This window comes from Sphaerodactylus townsendi, linkage group LG12, assembly GCF_021028975.2.
Source record: "Sphaerodactylus townsendi isolate TG3544 linkage group LG12, MPM_Stown_v2.3, whole genome shotgun sequence".
In the NCBI taxonomy this organism is placed as follows: Eukaryota; Metazoa; Chordata; class Lepidosauria; order Squamata; family Sphaerodactylidae; genus Sphaerodactylus; species Sphaerodactylus townsendi.
In genome coordinates, this window is record NC_059436.1 from 50,062,759 (window position 1) to 50,083,501 (window position 20,743).

The 20,743-nt window shown below is 50.9% G+C and overlaps 3 protein-coding genes across 3 annotated transcripts in view; 1 reads left to right on the plus strand and 2 right to left on the minus strand.

The window, feature by feature from the left end:
* URM1 (ubiquitin related modifier 1) overlaps positions 1-14,861 on the minus strand; it is a 32,620-nt gene extending 17,759 nt beyond the window's left edge. Inside the window, exons 1-2 of the mRNA XM_048513484.1 lie at positions 14,766-14,861; positions 9,205-9,275 (exon numbers count right to left, since the gene is read on the minus strand). Coding sequence (XP_048369441.1) covers positions 9,205-9,275; positions 14,766-14,851 — 157 coding nt within the window. The 5' untranslated portion in view covers positions 14,852-14,861. The remainder of the gene's footprint in view (positions 1-9,204; positions 9,276-14,765) is intronic.
* A 393-nt stretch (positions 14,862-15,254) lies between these two features.
* Positions 15,255-19,172, plus strand: LOC125441556 (long-chain fatty acid transport protein 4-like). Its single transcript, XM_048512164.1, has 3 exons — positions 15,255-15,276; positions 16,639-16,785; positions 17,345-19,172. The coding sequence occupies exons 1-3, from the start codon at positions 15,255-15,257 to the stop codon at positions 17,500-17,502; spliced, it is 327 nt and encodes a 108-aa protein (XP_048368121.1). The 3' UTR covers positions 17,503-19,172.
* Positions 17,730-20,743, minus strand: part of LOC125441557 (long-chain fatty acid transport protein 4-like) — a 67,566-nt gene continuing 64,552 nt past the window's right edge. The window contains exon 10 of the mRNA XM_048512165.1: positions 17,730-17,975. Coding sequence (XP_048368122.1) covers positions 17,730-17,975 — 246 coding nt within the window. The remainder of the gene's footprint in view (positions 17,976-20,743) is intronic.

Here is a 20,743-nt window from a genome sequence, read left to right on the forward strand (position 1 = left end):
GAGGAGGAGGAGGAGGAGGAGGGAGGAGGAGTTTGATTTATATCCCCTCCTGTAGGAGACTCAAAGGATATTCATAATCCTCCTTCCCTCTCACAAACACCCTGTGAGGTAGATGGGCTGAGGGAGCTCAGAAGAACTGTGGCCTATTCAGGAACCTGCGGCTTCTCCAGATAGCTCAGGGTCCAGCACATCAGCCCTCACCAGCATGGCCAATTGGCCATGCTGGTAGCTGATGGGAATTGTAGTTCCTGAACATCTGAGAGCCGCAGGTTCCCTACCCCTGGCCTAGCCCAAGGTGTGTTGGGTGCACAGGCTAATCTGAATTCCCCAGATAAGCCTCCGCAGCTCAAGCAGCAGAGCGGGGAATCAAACCCGGTTCTTCCAGATTAGAGTACACCTGCTCTTAACCACTACGCCACTGCTGCTACCCACAGAAGCGGATAGATTCTGCCTGGGGTAGAGAATGCCGAGAGGGGTTGAACAACCGGGGACCCTATCCAGCAGGTGAGGCCCAAAGAGATAGCGTAGATAGAACATTGCAGGCGATGTAGAAGTTCAGAGGCAAGATGCTTAGAACCATACGGACAATACGGCCAAGGAAGGTCACCACCATGTTATCAAAAGTTCTTCCTTTGGGATGTTTGCAACCAATTGGGCATTTAGTACGGCTGGGAAAGGTTGAAGAACCAGGCTTATTAGGGGCGGAACGTTCCAGTGCAGGCTCTGGAATATTGGATTCACAAACACGCGTGGCACATAGGCGCTGGCTCAAGCAATTTATATTACCTGTTAATTTCTTGCAAAGTATGCCAAATGGTTGGCTATTAGACTTATCAAACTATTATATCTCCATAACACATATATATCTCCACTTTAAATCCAATTCATGCAACAATTTATTACAAGACAACCTTCTCTCAAGTCCATAACCGTGTATTTGTTAAACCAACAATGTCCATAATCTTGTAAATATTGGAATATTGGAAACACTGGGATATTGGAAACACTTTGTCGAAAAGTCCACCAAGATCTGAACATTCTGTCTCAAACTGTGGGGCTCCCTCCAAGTTCTCCCCTCCCAAACATTAGCCAAAAAATAATAATAAAAATCCAGCCCATTAACCCCCTCTCCTCCGTCCTCCTCATCCCGTTCAAACAAACTGTTCAGCTTCGCTTGAAAGGGAGGGGGAGGACCGGCAAAGGGGGGAGATTTACAAATGAAAGGCGCGAAGAATGGGGCAGTTTGTGGGATAAAGACTCTGCAGAAGGGGCTTTACAGATGTGTAGGGGGACTGCCGGCTCATTGTTTAATTAAGCAGAAAGTGGCTCTTTTGAAAAGCAATTTTACACAGGAGCTCCCGGGCTCAGCAAACAGCTCCAGCGAGGGAGGGCGAGGCGGAGCAGAAAGGAACAGCTGGCACCGTGAACCGTGTGAACCGAATGCTGAGCAGTTTAAAGGGCCAGGGACCCACAAGCAACATCCCCCCCCCCCCCGCCCCTACACTCAACAACCACCTTCAGAACGATGGTGTCGTAGCTGCAACAGGGCAGGGGGTGGACGGGAAGGAAGGAAGAGGGGAAAGAGGAAGGGTCTCCAATACAGAGGTCGACAAAGATGTTACTGGCAGAGTTCAGGAGAGGCACTGCCGTGCTCTGGCTACTCCCCCTCCCCAATTTCTGCTTCTTCTTTGGGGGCTTCTCCACCTTCCTACATCTCCTGCTCAGTGGTGGGATCCAAAAATTTTAGTAACAGGTTCCCATGGTGGTGGGATTCAAACAGTGGCGTAGCGCCAATGGGGCTGGGCGGGGCACGACGGGGGCGGGGGCGGGCATTCCGGGGGCAGGGCATTAATGATTTCTCTGTGACTGTAAAAAAACTCTTACTGTAAAAAAAATGTTCCTAATTTCCAGCTGGTATTTTTCTGTCCATCATTTAAACTCATTATAGCAAGTCCTATCATCTACTGCCAGCAGAAACAACGACTTCTCCTCTAATTGACTGCCCGTCAAATACTTAATACTTTCAAATACTGAATTTCCTTGAACAAGGAACTTTACCATATTTCTAAAACATGTTTTTAAAACAGCCCAACAGAGAGAATTATCTCCCTGTTTTCTACCTTCGCTAACCAGCCACATAGGAAACAAGAGGACTTTATGATTTTTGGACCTAATGGAATTTCTAACGGAAAAGCGGACCCAATTAGTCACCCCCTCTCGGCACACACAAATAATTAGCAACCCACTCTCAGGAACTGGTGAGAACCTGCTGGATCCTACCTCTGCTCCTGCTGCCTTCCAACATTGTCTCCTCCGTCAGCCTTCGTCCTTCTCGCCATATAGCTTGGCTAAAACCCCTATGACCGTGCAGGAAAGTGAATCCCTTACACCTACAGATGTTAAGGGGACCACAATTCCCATCTAATTGGGTCAAGTTTTGGTAAAGGGCTGATGGGAATCAGAGTCTCTATAACATCTGGAGTGCCTGGGAGCCCGGGCCACCACTGCCCCAACGATCTGCAGTGGGGGGGACCTACTGATCCTGCTTGGTAACACCCCTATTCCTGCCCAGGGGTGCCCCCCCCCAACTCCAGTCCCTAGCTGGGGGCGGGCCAACACAGCAGCGCGTGGCTGGTACAATCCACCTCAGCCCATCTCTTTCCTTACCTAGAGAAGAGCTGGTAGGGGGAACGCAGGTGTGCCTCCGAGCACCCACCCTAAATCGAATGCAGTAAATTGTCTTAGCTCTAGAGGTTCCTAACCTTTTAATACAGTTCCTCATGTTGTAGAGGACTCCCCAATCCTAACATGTATCCATTTCTTACAGGATGGAGAACAAACACTGATGCAGAGAGAAGTCTTGAAGCTTCCCCTGTGAAAGGGTCGTTTGACCCCCAAAGGGGTCGCGACTCCCAGGTTGAGAACCGCTGGTCTAGCTTCACTCCAAAGAATTGGAGTGTTTGGATCTACTCAGTGGTGGGATCCAAACATTTTAGTAACAGGTTTCCATGGTGGTGGGATTCAAACTGTATGGCGTGAAGCCGCTAATGGGGCCTGGGAGGGCATAGCGGACGGGTGTGGCTGGGCATTCCGAGGGCGGGGCATTCCTGGCAACGCGGCTAAAAGTAAGGCAGACGCAGGCCAGCGCGTCCCAAGGGACTAACGAACGAGCGCAGGCTGCGCAGGCATGCCACGCGACGCCAGTGCACCTCCTGCTAGACTGCTTCCAGTTCTATGCTACATAAGCGAGGAGAGGGGCGAATCTAAGGCAAAAATCGCAATGGCAAAATCACCCATTAGTAACCCCCTCTCGGCACACACGAATAATTAGTACCCTACTCTCGGGAACCTGTGAGAACCTGCTGGATCCCACCTCTGGATCTACTTCTTCTCCCATTTCTTTGTTTTTCCACAAATAGATTGCCTTTATATTAGATTGCGATGGCGAACCTATGGTGATCTAGATGTTCCGAAGGCCTGACTACACATAACATGCCCCCTGCCAGCATGGCCAGTTGGCCATGCTGGCAGGGGCTGATGGGAATTGTAGTCCATGAACATCTGGAGTGCCATAGGTTCGCCACCACTGTATTAGACAATTGCCCATGTAGCTCAGCATTGCCTGCTAATACTGGCAGCAACTCTTCAGGCCATCAAGCAGAAAAAGGACTTTCTCAAAAAGGACTACCTGCGACCTGAGATCCTTTGATTGGAGATGCCACAGGCCAGACCTGGGAACCTCTGCGTGCAAACCAAGGCCTCTGCTACTAACTTACGGCCAATATCCTTGCCTGGGGAGAGGCCGACTACAGTCAAATTATTACATCCGCACCAAGAGACAGTGATATCTGAAATGGTTTCGGAGATATAGTCTTCACAAGGTGCGGGCTCATTCTGTATGGCTGGTTTCTCTTTTTTCCAAAGGATGCCCTGAGAATGCCCCCCTTCCCATATAACCCTTGCAAAGAGTAAGGGGATAAAGTTGCCACGTTTGAGAAGTTGCTCATTTCCACGCGTGAGGGAGGAAACCGCCTCTGCGTGTGCGGAAACAAGATCAGTGGCTGGAGGTCTTTATCAGAAGGCTGTTACCATCTCAAACCCAGTAATCACGCCAGGAAACTCCCAACAACAGCTTCAGGAATGAAGCCATGTTGAAATGTCCACATAAACAAACCCTGAGGGACTGTGTCCCCCCCCCCCCCACACACACACACCCCACACACACACGGTGCTATTGAGTATTCAAGTGCCAACAGCACGTAAGGAGAGAATTTATGAAAGGCCTTTGCAAAAGACAGATCAGTGATAGCGAACCTTTTCGAGACCGAGTGCCCAAATTGCAACCCAAAACCCACTTATTTATTGCAAAGTGCCAACACAGCAATTTAGCCTGAATACTGAGGTTTTAGTTTAGAAAAAACGGTTGGCTCCGAGGCGTGCGTTACTCGGGAGTAAGCTTGGTGGTAGTTGGTTTGAATCAACTGCAAGTAACTCTCCCAGAACGTGGCTTAATCACCAATGCACCCTAGGAGGGTTTGGCATCCCAGAAGCAAGGATCGCTGCTTTTAGTTCTTCGTGATGAAAACCAATGGGGTTTTAACAGCTTTTAACAGGGTTACTACCTACACTGCTTCCCAAAACTAGGTCTTAGGTTCTAATGCTAATAATCGAGCTCCAGCAGCCCAGGCTAAAATTCTTGATTGGGGAGCTTAATTTGTTTGTAACGTGCTCCACAGAGAGGGACTGGAATGCCTGCAGTTCTCCAGATGTTCAATTGGCCATGCTGGCAGGGGCTGGTGGGAATTGTAGTTCATTAACATCTGGAGTCATGAGAAGTTGTGGTGGACCCCTGGTCTGGAGTAATTCAAGGAGAGATGATGATGAAGAAGCAAGAGTTTCTTGATTTATATTCCCTTTCTCCTGCAGGAGACCTCAAAGGGCTTAGCAATCTTGCCCTGCCTTCACACAACAAACAATTCTGTGAGGTGGGTGGCTTGTAGAGTCTCTGAGAAGCTAAGTGACTAGCTCCATGTCACCCAGCAGGCGGTGGGAGTGCGCAGGCTAATCTGAGTTCCCAGATACCTCCACAGCTAAGTCCCTAGCCTGCCAGCAGTCCCGTTGTCCAGATTAGATACACGAGCTCTTAACCTCCTACGCCACTGCTGCTCCTGAGATGCAGGTAAGATGATGTTGGTTCCACGAGGCTTTGCTGGAGAAGGGCAACCAAAAAAGGCCCCGGAAAGCAATAAAATAAAATAAAAAAACAACAGTCAAGGTGGGAGAGGGAAGAACAAACTACCCTGGTTGCCAGGAGGCACGTCTTCGACAACAGTATTCACCGTCAACTACTGCGCCTAAATCAGATTTCAGTAGCAGCAAGAGATAATGCTCAGCTTCACAACAGCAGCAGCAGCAGCGCAGAAAAGGCAAACGCCGAATGGCAGGGAGATTCGGAGGGCCCCTTTCAGTCCTCGGGCTCAGGAACAGTTGGGCAGTGTGTCCTTTTCACAGCCAGGTTTGCTTACATCGAGGACTTGGCTCCCCCTTCACTCGCTCTCGTCCATCATCCCCTCCCCTACCTCCTGCTCAAACGCTCTGGTCCAGCACAGACCCACGCTGAGGATTCTGCCCAGGGTCTAGCATACCTTTGCCACTAAACAGACGTTACAATGGCTGCAGACAGCCAAGCTCCGTGCGCGGCACTAAACGGAACGTGAGGAGGAGGCAGCAAACCCACCGTTAGCGGCTCTCTGCCAAGAACTCACCATGGAAAGAAGAAGAAGAAGAAGAGTTTTGGATTTATATCCCCCCTTTCTCTCCTGTAGAAGACTCAAAGGGGCTTACAATCTCCTTGCCCTTCCCCCCTCACAACAAACACCCTGTGAGGTGGGTGGGGCTGAGAGAGCTCCGAGAAGCTGTGACTAGCCCAAGGTCACCCAGCTGGCGTGTGTGGGAGTGCCCAGGCTAATCTGAATCCCCCAGAGAAGCCTCCACAGCTCAGGCGGCAGAGCGGGGAATCAAACCCGGTTCCAGACAGATTAGATACACGAGCTCTTAACCTCCTATGCCACTGCTCTTAACCTCCTATGCCACAGATGACACTGTGGCAGAAGTTAATTCAAAGCGGCAGGAAAGAGTTAAAACTATGCCTAGCTGGGTTTTCTTTCACCCCGCCCATACAGAAGACAAGAGGGTGAAGATCTCACTGTACAGGGCCACGCGAGGAGGCGGCAGCAGCAGCGGCAGGCAGGCAGCCCGATAGCACGGCTCAGTCGCTGTGGCTCCTCCCTCGGCCGGCCAACACTGGGCTTCCCCCTACTGAGTGGCCGCGCAGTTCACATTTAATCCCCATTTGCGGTAGCGGGGCAGTTCGGGCCAGCATATGCCTCATCACCCCTAATCATGGCTGTAGTTTTTCCGCCCCATTGTTTCAGGCAATTGCCTCCTAGAGGCTCAGAAAGCGAGCCGGCTCCTCTGCCAGTTTAACCCTTGCCTGAGGTTAAGGGAGAGGCTTCTGCCGAGCGAAAGGACGGCTCCTCTCCCCCTCCCCCAAACCTCAGCCACTGATCGGTTCCACTCACAGCAGGACTTTCCTTGGACACGAGGGCAGGAGCCTTAACATGTCCCCCTTAACATGGTGGATCTGCGGATCCAAACCCAATCTGGTAGTGATTTCTCACACCCACACACACTTGAAAATGAGCTGGCTCGATCACACTGTGGCAGAAGTCGATTCAAAGCGGCAGGAATGCATCACTTCTTCAACCCCCTTTTTTAAACTTGCAGGAATTGTGCCCCTGAACAGAACCCACAGCCACAGGGTTGCAATACCCAACTTTGGCCTACTGGCTCAGAACCGGATGTGAGGGGTGGGGGTGGATTAAATAAATAATACATTTTTAAAGTGGCATGAAAAGGATCACATGTAGTAGTGCATGGTCTTCAAACCATTAGGTTCCTCAGATGTTATATAGACTACATTCTAAGAGAGCTCCCACCACTTGGCATATTTCATGCTGGCAGGGGCTGATGGGAATTGTAGTCCATGAACATCTGGAGGGCCATAGTTTGGAGACCCCTGGGGTAGTGTATCCTTCGTTTACTTTTGCCTCCTATTCCTTTTCTCCATCGCCCTTCATAGCCTCCCCTGCTTTCATTTTTTCACTGTAAGCTCCTTTTGGGGAAGAGACCCATCTCCACGTAAAGCGCTACGCATGCTGTTGAGAGTATATAGCAGTGATAGCGAACCTTTTTGAGACCGAGTGCCCAAATTGCCATAGATCAACTTCTCCTCCATAAATCTGTCCAAGCCCTTTTTAAAGCTATCCAGGTTAGTTTTTAAAGCTATCCAAACCCACTTACTTATTGCAAAGTGCCAACATGGCAATTTAACCTTCGTTTAGAAAAAACGGTTGGCTCCGAGGCATGCGTTACTTGAGAGTAAGCTTGGTGGTAGTCGGTGGCAACTCTTCCAACGGATGAATCACGACCCTAGGAGGGTTTACTCAAAGCAACTGAGTAAACGGCAATTCTTCTGAGGGTTTACTGAGTAACGGCAACTCTTCCAACTGTGCAACTCTTCCAACGGATGAATCACGACCCTAGGAAGGTTTACTCAGAAGCAAGCCCCATTGCCAGCAACCGAGCTTACTCCCAGGTAAAGGATTGCACTTTAGTTCTTCGCATGAAAATCAGTAGGGTTTAACAGCACTTAACAGGGTTTCCTACACTGCTTCCCCAAAACTAGGTCTTAGGTTTTAATAAGCTAACACTGAGCTTCCAGCAGCCCAGGAAAGCCCTAGGGGATGTGTGTGGGGACTCCACTCACTCTGTTTGCACATGTGCCAATACAGAGAGGACTCTGAGTGAAGCAAAATTCCTCTGGTATCGAGCCATAGGTTCGCCACCACTGGTATATAGATAACAAGGCTGAGGGCAGGGCCATTGAAGCGTCCAGTATCTACCACCAGATCTTATTAAACTTCAAGCATCTACCACCAGCTCTTACCAAATTGTAACCATTTCGCTTACCAACGTGCTCCACTAATAGAGTGTTTACAAAAGTCGGGTCTTAACAAGTATAACGAAGATATTCAAACTAAAGCCCTCTTGCCTGATAAGAACTGCAATGCAGCCGACATAGTGCAAAGATACTTGGCAGCTGTTTATCTACATCTTATAGGGAAATGTAAAAAAAAATTTAAAATTTTATTTTGTGAGTTTTATTATGTATATTTTGCTACACCAATAAAAGTTTTACTGACTGACTGATTAAAGTTAAGTGTCCTGCGCGACATTAGGTGGGCTTTTTTTTTTAATTTGGGAGGTGGTCTTAATCCCCAATACATGTTTTTTAAAGATTACATTTTTTCTGCACACCTGGAGAGTCCCTTAACTTTGCAGGAAAATTTGCTTGGTGTCCATGCGGCCCTGATCCATGGATTTAGATTTCTGTAGATAAGGGCTGGAAGAAGAGTTTGGATTTATATCCCCCCCCTTTCTCTCCTGTAGGAGACTCAAAGGGGCTTACAATCTCCTTGCCCTTCCCCCCTCACAACAAACAGCCTGTGAGGTGGGTGGGGCTGAGAGAGCTCCGAAAAGCTGTGACTAGCCCAAGGTCACCCAGTTGCCATGTGTGGCATATGAATTCCCCAGAAAAGCCTCCACAGCTCAAGCGGCAGAGCTGGGAATCAAACCCGGTTCCTCCAGATTAGAATGCACCTGCTCTTAGCCACTGCGCCACTGCTGCTCCCAAGTTGCTATTAGATATACAGATAATGGGGAATATATCTGCCCACAACCTTCACGTTTCCAGTACCACCGATTGCAACTGTACCAAAGGCTCCAGTAAACACTTCTGCCCTTTCTCTTCTGTGCCTGAAACCGCTTTTCAGAACACCTTGCATGATGCCACACCTCTCAGCCGTGCTCCTCAAAGCCTACATTTTCTGTGAAGTCTTTGGCACAACTCTCTACTGCCTTCCTGAAATACAAGTGATTGGGGGAAAAACGGATACAGATTCTTCTCCCTCCCTTTTCCTTGTTAAGACTGTGGCAACTGCCTCCTAAGTTCTCCTCAGAAGCTAACCCCAGTGCATGAAATGCACACCAACACAACCAAATAATACCGCTTAACTAATTTTGCACCATGTCCTATCAATGGGGCCAAAGTTGGGAAATAAAACGACATCCTCAGATACTCACAAGGTTCAGGCTGGCTGGGCAAGCTCACTTGGTGCTTCTTTACGCCATCAAACAAAAGTTCTGCTCCACCTCTGAAATGTAGATGAAAATCTGCTGTGATCTTTGGTCAAGACAAGTCACTGATAGGGTGAAATTTTAAACTGAAACAAGAAGAAAAGCTCAGCTAGCGTGGTCCCCTTCTGAGATCAGACCAAAATGTACATGTGACATATGTAAAGAGCAGCAGTGGTATAGTGGCTAAGAGCAGGTGTTCTCTAATCTGGAGGAACCGGGTTTGATTCCCCCGGCCTGCTGTCAGTTTGAGCTGCGGAGGATTCCTTGGGGAATTCAGGATTAGCCCCTGTGAACTCCCTGCAATACCACACGCCAGCTGGGTGGACCCCTGGGCTGGGGCTGGGGCCAGTTCTTCTGAGCTCCTCTCAGCCCCACCCTACCTCACACAGTGTGCCTGCCAGAGGAGGGAAGGGGAAGGAGTTTGTAAGCCCCTTTGAGTCTCCTTGCAGGAGAGAAAGGGGGGATATAAATCCAACTCTTCTTCTTCTTCTTGATCTGTATTTATACTCTGATCTTGCTTCCAAGCATCTCAGAATCTGATCTTGCTTCCAAGCATCTTGCATCTCAGGATCTGATCATGCTTCCAAGCACCTAAAGCTGTTTCCGCTCGTGCAGAACTGTGACCAGCCCAAGGTCACCCAGCTGGTGTATGTTGGAGTGCACAGGCTAATCTGAATTCCCCAGATAAGCCTCCACAGCTCAAGCGGCAGAGCGGGGAATCAAACCCAGTTCCTCCAGATTAGAATGCAGCTGCTCTTCACCACTACGCCACTGCTGCTCCTTAGAGCTAAGAAGGAAGGAATATAGACTGTCAGGTAGGAAAATAATTCCCTAACCCTGAGTCAATCCAACAGAGGCTCGATTAACCAGTGACTTCAGATACACAGCTGAGATCCGTAGACAGCCATGAGAGCAAGATTCCAGGAGCAGAATTTGATGCTCAGTCCCTGCCCTTCAGTATCAATATTAGTTTACCAATGGGCTCATTAAAGGATGCAAGCACGGAGAAAAGTAATATCAAAATACGCATGGGGGATATTAACATATGACCCAGTCCCTTTAAATCTAGCTACGTGAAGGGGTTTTTTTGGCTGTACTATGGAGGAGAACAGTAGCGCCCTTGTAATGCCTACTGCAATGCCACTTATGTACAGTCAGTCTCCCAAAGATGGCTCTGTGGGTGCTCCCCAGCTCACAAAAACACAGTTATCTGAAAACTGAAGTAGCAGTTATTAATGTTAGACAAATCTGGAGATTCATGCAAGCGAGAACAAGTCCCAGCAATTGTAGGAAAGAGACATAGCCGGGGCGCCTGCTGTAAAAACAAGCCCGCACTTTGTTACTATATATACGAGGATGGGAGATAAGGTCCTTCTGTAACATGCTAGCTGGGGGAAACTCAGCTGCAATGGATACACATAGAGCGTTCATTTAGGCGTTTCCAAGAAAGGGGAGGGGGAGGGAGAAGTGAGAGAAAGGACCAACAGACTCTGCTCTTCTGGAAAGTCAGGACAGTTTTAGTGGCGACCACAGGTGGGGCGGTTATCTGAAAAGGATGCAGGCTCAGGGGAAGGAAATAAATTAAAAAAACCCTGGCAGGTTTATGGGATTGGGGCCTACCCAAACACAGCAGACAGCAATCCCATAGCATTACTGTATATACTCGCATATAAGCCGAGTGTTTCAGCCCTGTTTAAAGGCTGAGAAAATCCCCTCTGGCTTATAATGCGTGAGTTTCTCTCAGTCCATTTTAAGCAATCACAATGAGGCTCGGGGACCAAGGGTCGGACAACCTCCTCGTCGGGCCAGGGACGCCGCTTGTTGCTGCCCTCCTCCGAGAGTGAAGGGGGAACCCCGAGGCACCCTGGCTGGCTGGGCTTCATCAAACCCTGGCAGGCAGAGGGAGCTCCTTATTTGGGCAGTGACATCAGGGGGAGTCACTGCCCAAATAAGGAGCTCCCTCTGCCTCCCTGCTGGCTGGGCTTGGTCAAACCCAGCCGGCAGGCAGAGGGAGCTCCTAATTTGGGCAGTGACTCCCCCTGATGTCACTGCCCAAATAAGGAGCTCCCTCTGCCTCCCGGCTTCCTACCCTCGGTTTATACGGGAGTCAATAAGTTTTCCCAAGTTTGGGCAGTAAAATTAGGTGCCTCGGCTTATACACGGGTCGGCTTATACACGAGTATATACGGTATTTTACATGAAAAAGTAAGAATATTTGGAAGATGATGAAGAGTTGCCCAGCAGCGTTCACAAATTACAAAATAAAAGTTATGCTGTTATTCTTTATACCCTATCATCCCATGGCTGGACATATTATGTCTAACGCCAAGTTATTAGCAGCTTTAAAAAAGAAATCTGTCCTAATAGTAAGATGTCTCCCCCCCCACCCCGAAAAGCAGCAAAACCAGACCACTCAGAATTCTTTATATATATAAAAATTGGTTTTGTTAATTAATCAGATAGTGAGTGAGCTCCTTAATTAACAAAAAGAAAACCCCACCCTAACCTGATAAGGTCTGAATATGCTCCAGGAGGCCTGGAATGCTGGTAATCAGAGGGAAATCTGGTAATCAGAGGGAAATCGATCAGAAATTCTTATCCAAATCCTGCAGAGCAGGACATAGGAGTGGAGGAATGCCCAAATAGTTTCCCACAGTTCCTCATAAGAACATAAGAACAAACCAGCTGGATCAGACCAGAGTCCATCTAGTCCAGCTCTCTGCTTCTCGCAGTGGCCCACCAGGTGCCTTTGGGAGCTCACATGCAGGATGTGAAAGCAATGGCCTTCTGCAGCTGTTGCTCCCGAGCACCTGGACTGTTAAGGCATTTGCAATCTCAGATCAAAGAGGATCAAGATTGGTAGCCAGAGATCGACTTCTCCTCCATAAATCTGTCCAAACCCTTTTTAAAGCTTTCCAGGTTAGTGGCCATCACCACCTCCTGTGGCAGCATATTCCAAACACCAATCACACGTTGCGTGAAGAAGTGTTTCCTTTTATTAGTCCCAATTCTTCCCCCCAGCATTTTCAATGTATGCCCCCTGGTTCTAGTATTGTGAGAATAGGACTCCATGTTGTTATGAACCAAGTAGACACAATACACAAGGAGACTTTAGGTCTAGATCACTAGGAATAAAAGATTAAAATTCCTCCTGTAAAAGAAGGTCACTTTGCTTCTATGAGAAAGATTTCCAGACAAGCTGAGAGAAAGAACAGTCTAGGGCTAGTGGTAATATTTTACACAAATTGCACTCTTGGTGTTTAAAACACTTCGCATATATCAGGAAGACATATTGGAACTATTTTGGCAGAAGGACAGGGATTCAAACCTGGATTTCCCAGATCTAGACCTGACATTTTAGTCCCTGCAGCACATTAATCACAAAAAGAAATAGCTAGTTGAGAAAATTATTAATGTGAAAGAGTTAAAGGACCTAATATAATATTAAGGACCTAATAATCTCTAGGCCTAATATTTGTAGAGTATTATTGTTTAAAAATCAGAAGAGGACTTTGTATTTACTTCTGCTGTACCTTAAAAACTAGTACATTTATTTGTGAATGACTAAGAGCATCAAGATGTCAGGTGCCCGCATTTTGTTCTCTTTGCCTTGTTGTGTTGTTCATCATTTGTTCATGAAACCCTCTGGCAATTTAGATATATATATAATCACTGAAATAAAAGGGAATTTCTAGATAAAACACTGTGGTTTACACACGTAGATAGTGTAGGATACACAATACCTTTCTTGCTAAGTGACTAATTGCCTTTCTCCATTTTTCAGAAACAATTTGTCATCTTTTTAAGGCATTACTGCCCCATCCCCTCCATTATTACTATTAATATTTTAATGGAGCTTTTACTAGTAGTAGCATTTTGGATTATTCAGTACACAAAGCAACCTCTTCAAACCAGGCACCAAATGTGTAAATTATGTTGCATTCCAAGAAGCATAGCAGATAGCTTTTTATTGTTTTTTATTTGATTCTATTGTCTTTGCTTTCTCACTAGAGAAAGGCAAAGTTAATTAGCAGGCCACGTCCATGGCACACAAACTTTTTCCACCGGTGAATCTGCTGCTCTTTCCCAATCCATAACCCCTGATGACAGGATCTCATTTTCTAACCTCCACTTCCTGAAACCCTTCTATTGAGATGAACTGACCAAATGTACATCAATGCTGAAATCTTCTACGATGGATTTTTCTAAATTGAAAGGCATCAGAATCATTTGTCTGAAAACCACAGTTTCTGATCTGAAATCTCTGAACTCTAAAATCTACATATGGAGGGAATAGTTTTGTTGCTGAATAATAAAAAGGAACTAATGCACATAGTTATTCTTCTTTGTCAATTCAAGAATGCCTACATTCAGCCATTACATTTTTTAAAAATGGAGTAATTGGTACGGTCTAAATCAAACCAAGTCCTGTTACTCCTAACAATTCCACTTTCAGCGTATACAGCTCACACTATTCTATATTATCATCTTCAGTCTTTCACAGCAGCCCTTCTACACAATCAATACTCCAAACTCTAATTCTATCATCACATTGTAGAATGATAAAATACTCATCAGAGGTTAAAGTGAGATATCAAGACACAACCACTTCTGATTTATAACTGTTTCCTGGATGACATGGATTTTCATTCTAACTGGCACTTGCCAAATCTTGTTGATCGAAGGAGCAATTATAAGAGTTCCTCTAACGCCAGAAATCTCCCTCACGTGATGGTTTCTTCCCTGGTGCAGTAATTACTCTTTTCCCAGAACTTTCCAGGAGCTTTAAATATCACACTAGAAGGCATATATTTTACATATTCAGCTGTTTTCTGCACCCCAATCCTTCCCCATCCTACTACAGTCTTCCAGCCTTACACATTCCTACAAAAAATGACACCCTCCTCCCCACAAAAAACTAATTTTGGATCCGAGGTGCATCCTATCATCTGGATCTTCTCTTTTGAAAACTACGTATCCCATTTTTATCACGCTGTTGCTCCAAGAGACTCGGAGGGGTGGGGGGATGGTTCTTTTCTCAGTATTATATTCTCACAAGAGACAGGCTAGACAGAGAGCCTGCTTAGCCCAAGGCAGGGCAGTTTTAGCTATAAAAATATTGAGACCAATGGTATCTAGAACAAAAAAAAAGCATTTAAAGTATAGATATAGATTACATATAAACAGATAGATATATAGACAGATGTAGATGTATAAAACGTAATACTTTTATATAGGTATATAAAGCATTTTAACCCACATCTCGCGCCAAGATGCTATGCTCCCAGTAACTTTCCAGCTTACCCCCACCTATCCCTGGACGACCCCCCCCCCTTGCCAAATACCCTCTTCCTACCGGATCCCCTTCTCTTCACCTTAAAACAGTCCCTGTTCTAGCTTCTAGTGACCTTCCTAGCCGGCCCCCACCGCCGGCCCTCTCACTCTCTCCCCAAAACCACCCCTATCCTGGACTCTTTCTTCTTTCCCCACCCCAATGTTTGCCGTACCCGAACTCCAGCTGAACGCACACGGGGGCCGCCATCTTTGACCAGGGAACCTCACTGCCCAAACCGGAAGCGTTGCGCTCCCACATCCGGATTAGGCGGCGGTCGCATAGCAACGGGGGCGAGGGCGTTGGGGAGGCCTGCGTGCCTCCAGGAGTGGTAGAGTAGGGGACGCTGATTTAGTGCCTGCGTCAGCGTGATGGGAATCGTAGTCCAGGACAATCTAGAGCACAGGTGTCAAACTCGCGGCCCTCCAGATGTTATGGACTACAGTTCCCATCATCCCCCGCCAGCATGGCCAATTGGCCATGCTGACAGAGGCTGATGGGAATTGTAGTTCCTGAACATCTGGAGAGCCGAAGGTTCCCTACCCCTGAGCTAAACGGTTCTGCCACGCTCGTGGGAAGGAAGGATTTACTAACATTGTATCATGGAACACCATCGTTTCCAGCAAAGCTTAATCTGGATAGTAATTTAGATCATCTAAATAACATGATTATGAATAATCTGAAAGGTAATTTGAATGATCTGAATAAACTGAGCCATCTTGGCATAGTGGCGAAAAGCAGGTGGACTGTAATTTGGAGACCCAAGTTTGATTCCCCACTCCTCCACCTGAGTGGCAGACTCTAATCTAGAGAGCTAGGTTTGCTTCCCCACTTCTCCACACAAAGCCTGCTGGATAACCTGTGGCTAGTCACAGTTCTTTCAAAACTTTCTCAGCCCCACCTACCTCACAGAGTGCCTGGCAGTGGTGGGATCCAAAAATTTTAGTCACAGGTTCCCATGGATTCAAACAGTGGCGTAGCGCCAATGGGGCTGGGCGGGGCACAATGGGGGCGTGGCCGGGCATTCTGAGAGCGGGGCATTAATAATTTCTCTGTTACTGTAAAAAACTCTTACTGTAAAAAAAAGTTCCTAATTTCCAGCTGGTACCTTTCTGTCCATCATTTAAACTCATTACAGCAAGTCCTATCGTCTACTGCCAACAGAAACAACGACTTCTCCTCTAATTGACTGCCTGTCAAATACTAAATACTTTCAAATACTTAATTTTGTTTCTAGAAATCAAAAGAAGGATACTTTCCTTAAACAAGGAACTTTACCATATTTCTAAAACACATTTTTTAAAACAGCCCAACAGGGAGAATTATCCCGTTTTCTACCTTCGCTAACCAGCCACATAGGAAACAACAGGACTTTATGATTTTTGGACCTAATGGAATTTCTAACGGAAAAGCAGACCCAATTAGTAACCCCCTCTTGGCACACACAAATAATTAGTAACCCACTCTCGGGAACGGGTGAGAACCTGCTGGATCCCACCTCTGGTGCCTGGTGTATGTCAGGGAGGGAAGGTGATTTTAAGTCGCTCTGAGGCTCCTTATGATAGAGAAAACTGGGGTATTAAGAAGAAGAAGAATTGGATTTATATCCCCCCTTTCTCTCCTGCAAGGAGACTCAAAGGGGCTGACAAACTCCTTTCCCTTCCTCCCCCCCGTCACAACAAACACCCTGTGAGGTAGGTGGGGCTGAGAGAGCTCTGTAGAGCTGTGACTAGCCCAAGGTCACCTAGCTGGCATGTGTGGGAGTGCACAGGCTAATCTGAATTCCCCAGATAAGCCTCCACAGCTCAGGCAGCAGAGCGGGGAATCAAACCCGGTTCCTCCAGATCAGAGTACACCTGCTCTTAACCACTACGCCACTGCTGCTCCTAAAAATACAACTCTTCTTTTTTGGGGGGGTCTAATATAACCAGAGACTCCTGACCCAATGCCCGTTTGTTGTTTTTTTGCCTTGGAGAGGGGAAGGCTCTTTTATCTAGGGGGCCAAAGGAGAAAAACAAAATTAGTATTATCACTGTTCTGTGTTTCAGGCACTGAAGGGAAGGCTGGAATGGCAGCCATTGTTGACCCCAATCACTCCTATGACCTGGTGGCCTTCGCAGATGAAATGAAGAAACAGCTACCTGCGTACGCACGGCCTATTTTCTTACGACTGCTTTCCGAAGTGCATAAGACAAGTGAGTGCCTTTGGGAAGAGGGGGGGTGGCGCTTTAGGGTTGGTTGGCTTCAGTGGACTCGCGCAGTGGTGGGATCCAAACATTTTAGTAACAGGTTCCCATGGTGGTGGGATTCAAACTGTGGCGTAGGACCAATGGGGCTGGGCGGAGCATGATCGGGCGTGGCCGGGCATTCCGGGGCGGGGCATTCCTGGGCGGGGCTGTGGCAAGGACGCAGCCGCTGCGTCGGTCCTTGGGCGGGAAACGAATGCACGCAGGCGCAGGCTGCCACGCACGCCGGTGCCCCTCCTGCTAGACTGCTTCAAGTTCTGCGCGCTACTGCTGAGAGGAGGGGCGTAACTAAGGCCAAAATCACGTGGCAAAATCACCCATTAGTAACCCCCTCTCGGCACACACAAATCATTAGTAACCTACTCTTGGGAACCTGGGAGAACCTGCTGGATCCCACCTCTGGACTCGCGTTTTGGTCTCTTGTCCCGACGAAGAATGGCACGGGAGAGGGATACCGCCTCCCCTCTATTTATTTTCCGTCTTCTTTTCCCCGCCCTCCACGACGCAGGCACCTTCAAATTCCAGAAAACGGAGCTGCGCAAGGAAGGTTACGAGATCTCCGCGGTGAAGGACAAGTTGTATTACCTGGAACCGAGGCAGTGCCGATACCTTCCATTGACTGAGGAGGTCTACAAGAGGATCCAGTTAGGCCTGGAGAAACTATAAACCCGCCTCTGCTCTTCTCGCAGCTTCCGTGGCCCTTCGCGAGCCGGGAGCTGGAGCGAGGAGAGCTGTGGAAAGCCAGAAAAGGTTAACGATTAAGAAAAAGGCACAGATCACGATTTTTAAAAAAACAAAACGAAAACATTTACCGAGTTTTGCAGAAGATGGTGGCGTACAATTTGGGGAGAGAGCTGACAGAAAAAGGTTGCATACCAAAGCATAAAAAAACATTACGGCTTTATTTTCTGTTTTGTGTAAAGGGTGACCATGGGGATGGGTTGGAAGGATGGCAATGGGCGCACGGCATTGCCTGTCCCGCTGGGCTGAGCACGGTGGGGTCGGTCCGCCCTTTTCCTGATTTTGCCCCCCAAGTCATCCAGGCCAACGAGGGCTGCGCTGATTTGTGGCGCCTCTAGGAGGCGCTGTGGTGCTTTCGTTCCCTTTCCAATCGGGCAGCTGTGGCTGAACTTGGCTACCTTGTGCAAAGTTTAGCCAACTGTTTTCCAAGGGTAATTCCTGGGGAAAACAAAACAAAAGTTGTGGGGTTTTTTTTGTTTTTGTTTTGAATGGGGAAGATTGTCTCCATCCTATTTACTGGCTGCTAAAATGTTACTGCTAATGCGGAACGGGTGGGAAGGAAACGGTGATGATGCAAACGCTTGTCTGCCATGACTTGACTTTTTTTTTTCCAGGGAATTTTTTTTTCTACTTTCACAGTTGGACTATTTTTTAGTCCACGTGCGTTATAATTTATTGCGTGTATGTGTGTTTTTTTTTAAAAAACGACCCACTGCGAGAACAGTACAGACTGGCTGGAATGTTTTGGTTCTGTACTGTTGTCTTGCTGGCGGCACCTGATTTTTGTTTGTTGTATGTAAACACCGCTGTCTTCGTTCCGCTGCCCCCCCCCCCCCCCCCGGGGCCTTTTTAAAAGGCCGGAGGCCAAATGAATCTGTGGTCAGTTCCTAGAGTTGCACAGTCAGCAATGGGGTCCCCCCTGGAAATCCATCCCCTTCTGTAAGTGTTCCTAGTTGACGCTTAAGCCTCCTGGGCTTTCAAAAGGTGAAGACTTCTGCATGTTTTTAGAAATAATGTCGCTCCTCAATGATTTGCTAGAGCACAGATACAGGCGGTGGTGGGATTCGGCAGGTTCGCACCACTTCGGCAGAACCGGTTGTTAAAATGGTGCTTGTAAACAACCAGTTGTCAAATTATTTGAATCCCACCTCTGGAACCGCTTGTTAGATTATTTGAATCCCACCACTGGATACAGGGTATGTCCACACTAGTGTTTCCGGTGATGTGGTTGTTGCACTGTATACCGCTTCTGAAACTGGAGGATCCGGGCAAGAGCTAGTAAAGGAAAGTTCCATGCTGAGTGGCTAGACAGAATAGTGTGTGTGGTTCCTGTATACTATTTGAAAGACATTAAAAGTCTTATCATGGACAGCTTCGCTTGTAGAAAATTCCAGGTTCACACTTTGGCATCGGCTACGTAAAAGGGTCTCTGGGAACAGGCCTGAGAAAGACCTTGGAAAGCTGTTGCCAGACAGCACAGGTAGTAATGTGCTAGATAGGAGCAGCAGTGGCGTAGGAGGTTAAGAGCTCGTGTATCTAATCTGGAGGAACCGGGTTTGATTCCTCGCTCTGCCGCCTGAGCTGTGGAGGCTTATCTGGGGAATTCAGAGTAGCCTGTACACTCCCACACACGCCAGCTGGGTGACCTTGGGCTAGTCACAGTTCTTCCCCCCCCCCTCCCCCCCCCCCCCCCCCACCCCCCTCCCCCCCCCCCCCCCCCCCCCCAACCCCCCCCCCCCCCAACCCCCCCCCCCCCCAACCCCTGTCCCCCAACACCCCCCCCCCCCCCCACCCCCCCCCCCCCCCACCCCCCCCCCCCACCCCCCCCCCCCCCCCACCACCCCCCCCCCCCCCACCCCCCCCCCCCCACTTCCCCCCCCCCCCCCCCCCCCCCCTCCCCCCACCCCCCCCCCCCCCCACCCCCCCCCCCCCCCACCCCCCCCCCCCCCCACCCCCCCCCCCCCCCACCCCCCCCCCCCCCCACCCCCCCCCCCCCCCACCCCCCCCCCCCCCCACCCCCCCCCCCCCCCACCCCCCCCCCCCCCCACCCCCCCCCCCCCCCACCCCCCCCCCCCCCCACCCCCCCCCCCCCCCACCCCCCCCCCCCCCCACCCCCCCCCCCCCCCACCCCCCCCCCCCCCCACCCCCCCCCCCCCCCACCCCCCCCCCCCCCCACCCCCCCCCCCCCCCACCCCCCCCCCCCCCCACCCCCCCCCCCCCCCACCCCCCCCCCCCCCCACCCCCCCCCCCCCCCACCCCCCCCCCCCCCCACCCCCCCCCCCCCCCACCCCCCCCCCCCCCCACCCCCCCCCCCCCCCACCCCCCCCCCCCCCCACCCCCCCCCCCCCCCACCCCCCCCCCCCCCCACCCCCCCCCCCCCCCACCCCCCCCCCCCCCCACCCCCCCCCCCCCCCACCCCCCCCCCCCCCCACCCCCCCCCCCCCCCACCCCCCCCCCCCCCCACCCCCCCCCCCCCCCACCCCCCCCCCCCCCCACCCCCCCCCCCCCCCACCCCCCCCCCCCCCCACCCCCCCCCCCCCCCACCCCCCCCCCCCCCCACCCCCCCCCCCCCCCACCCCCCCCCCCCCCCACCCCCCCCCCCCCCCACCCCCCCCCCCCCCCACCCCCCCCCCCCCCCACCCCCCCCCCCCCCCACCCCCCCCCCCCCCCACCCCCCCCCCCCCCCACCCCCCCCCCCCCCCACCCCCCCCCCCCCCCACCCCCCCCCCCCCCCACCCCCCCCCCCCCCCACCCCCCCCCCCCCCCACCCCCCCCCCCCCCCACCCCCCCCCCCCCCCACCCCCCCCCCCCCCCACCCCCCCCCCCCCCCACCCCCCCCCCCCCCCACCCCCCCCCCCCCCCACCCCCCCCCCCCCCCACCCCCCCCCCCCCCCACCCCCCCCCCCCCCCACCCCCCCCCCCCCCCACCCCCCCCCCCCCCCACCCCCCCCCCCCCCCACCCCCCCCCCCCCCCACCCCCCCCCCCCCCCACCCCCCCCCCCCCCCACCCCCCCCCCCCCCCACCCCCCCCCCCCCCCACCCCCCCCCCCCCCCACCCCCCCCCCCCCCCACCCCCCCCCCCCCCCACCCCCCCCCCCCCCCACCCCCCCCCCCCCCCACCCCCCCCCCCCCCCACCCCCCCCCCCCCCCACCCCCCCCCCCCCCC

Coding starts and splice junctions, on each gene's coding strand:
- LOC125441556 (XM_048512164.1), top strand. CDS start 15,255: ATGATTATGAATAATCTGAAAG. Junction 15,277..16,638: donor GATTATGAATAATCTGAAAG/GTAATTTGAATG, acceptor TCTGTGTTTCAG/GCACTGAAGGGAAGGCTGGA. Junction 16,786..17,344: donor TTCCGAAGTGCATAAGACAA/GTGAGTGCCTTT, acceptor TCCACGACGCAG/GCACCTTCAAATTCCAGAAA.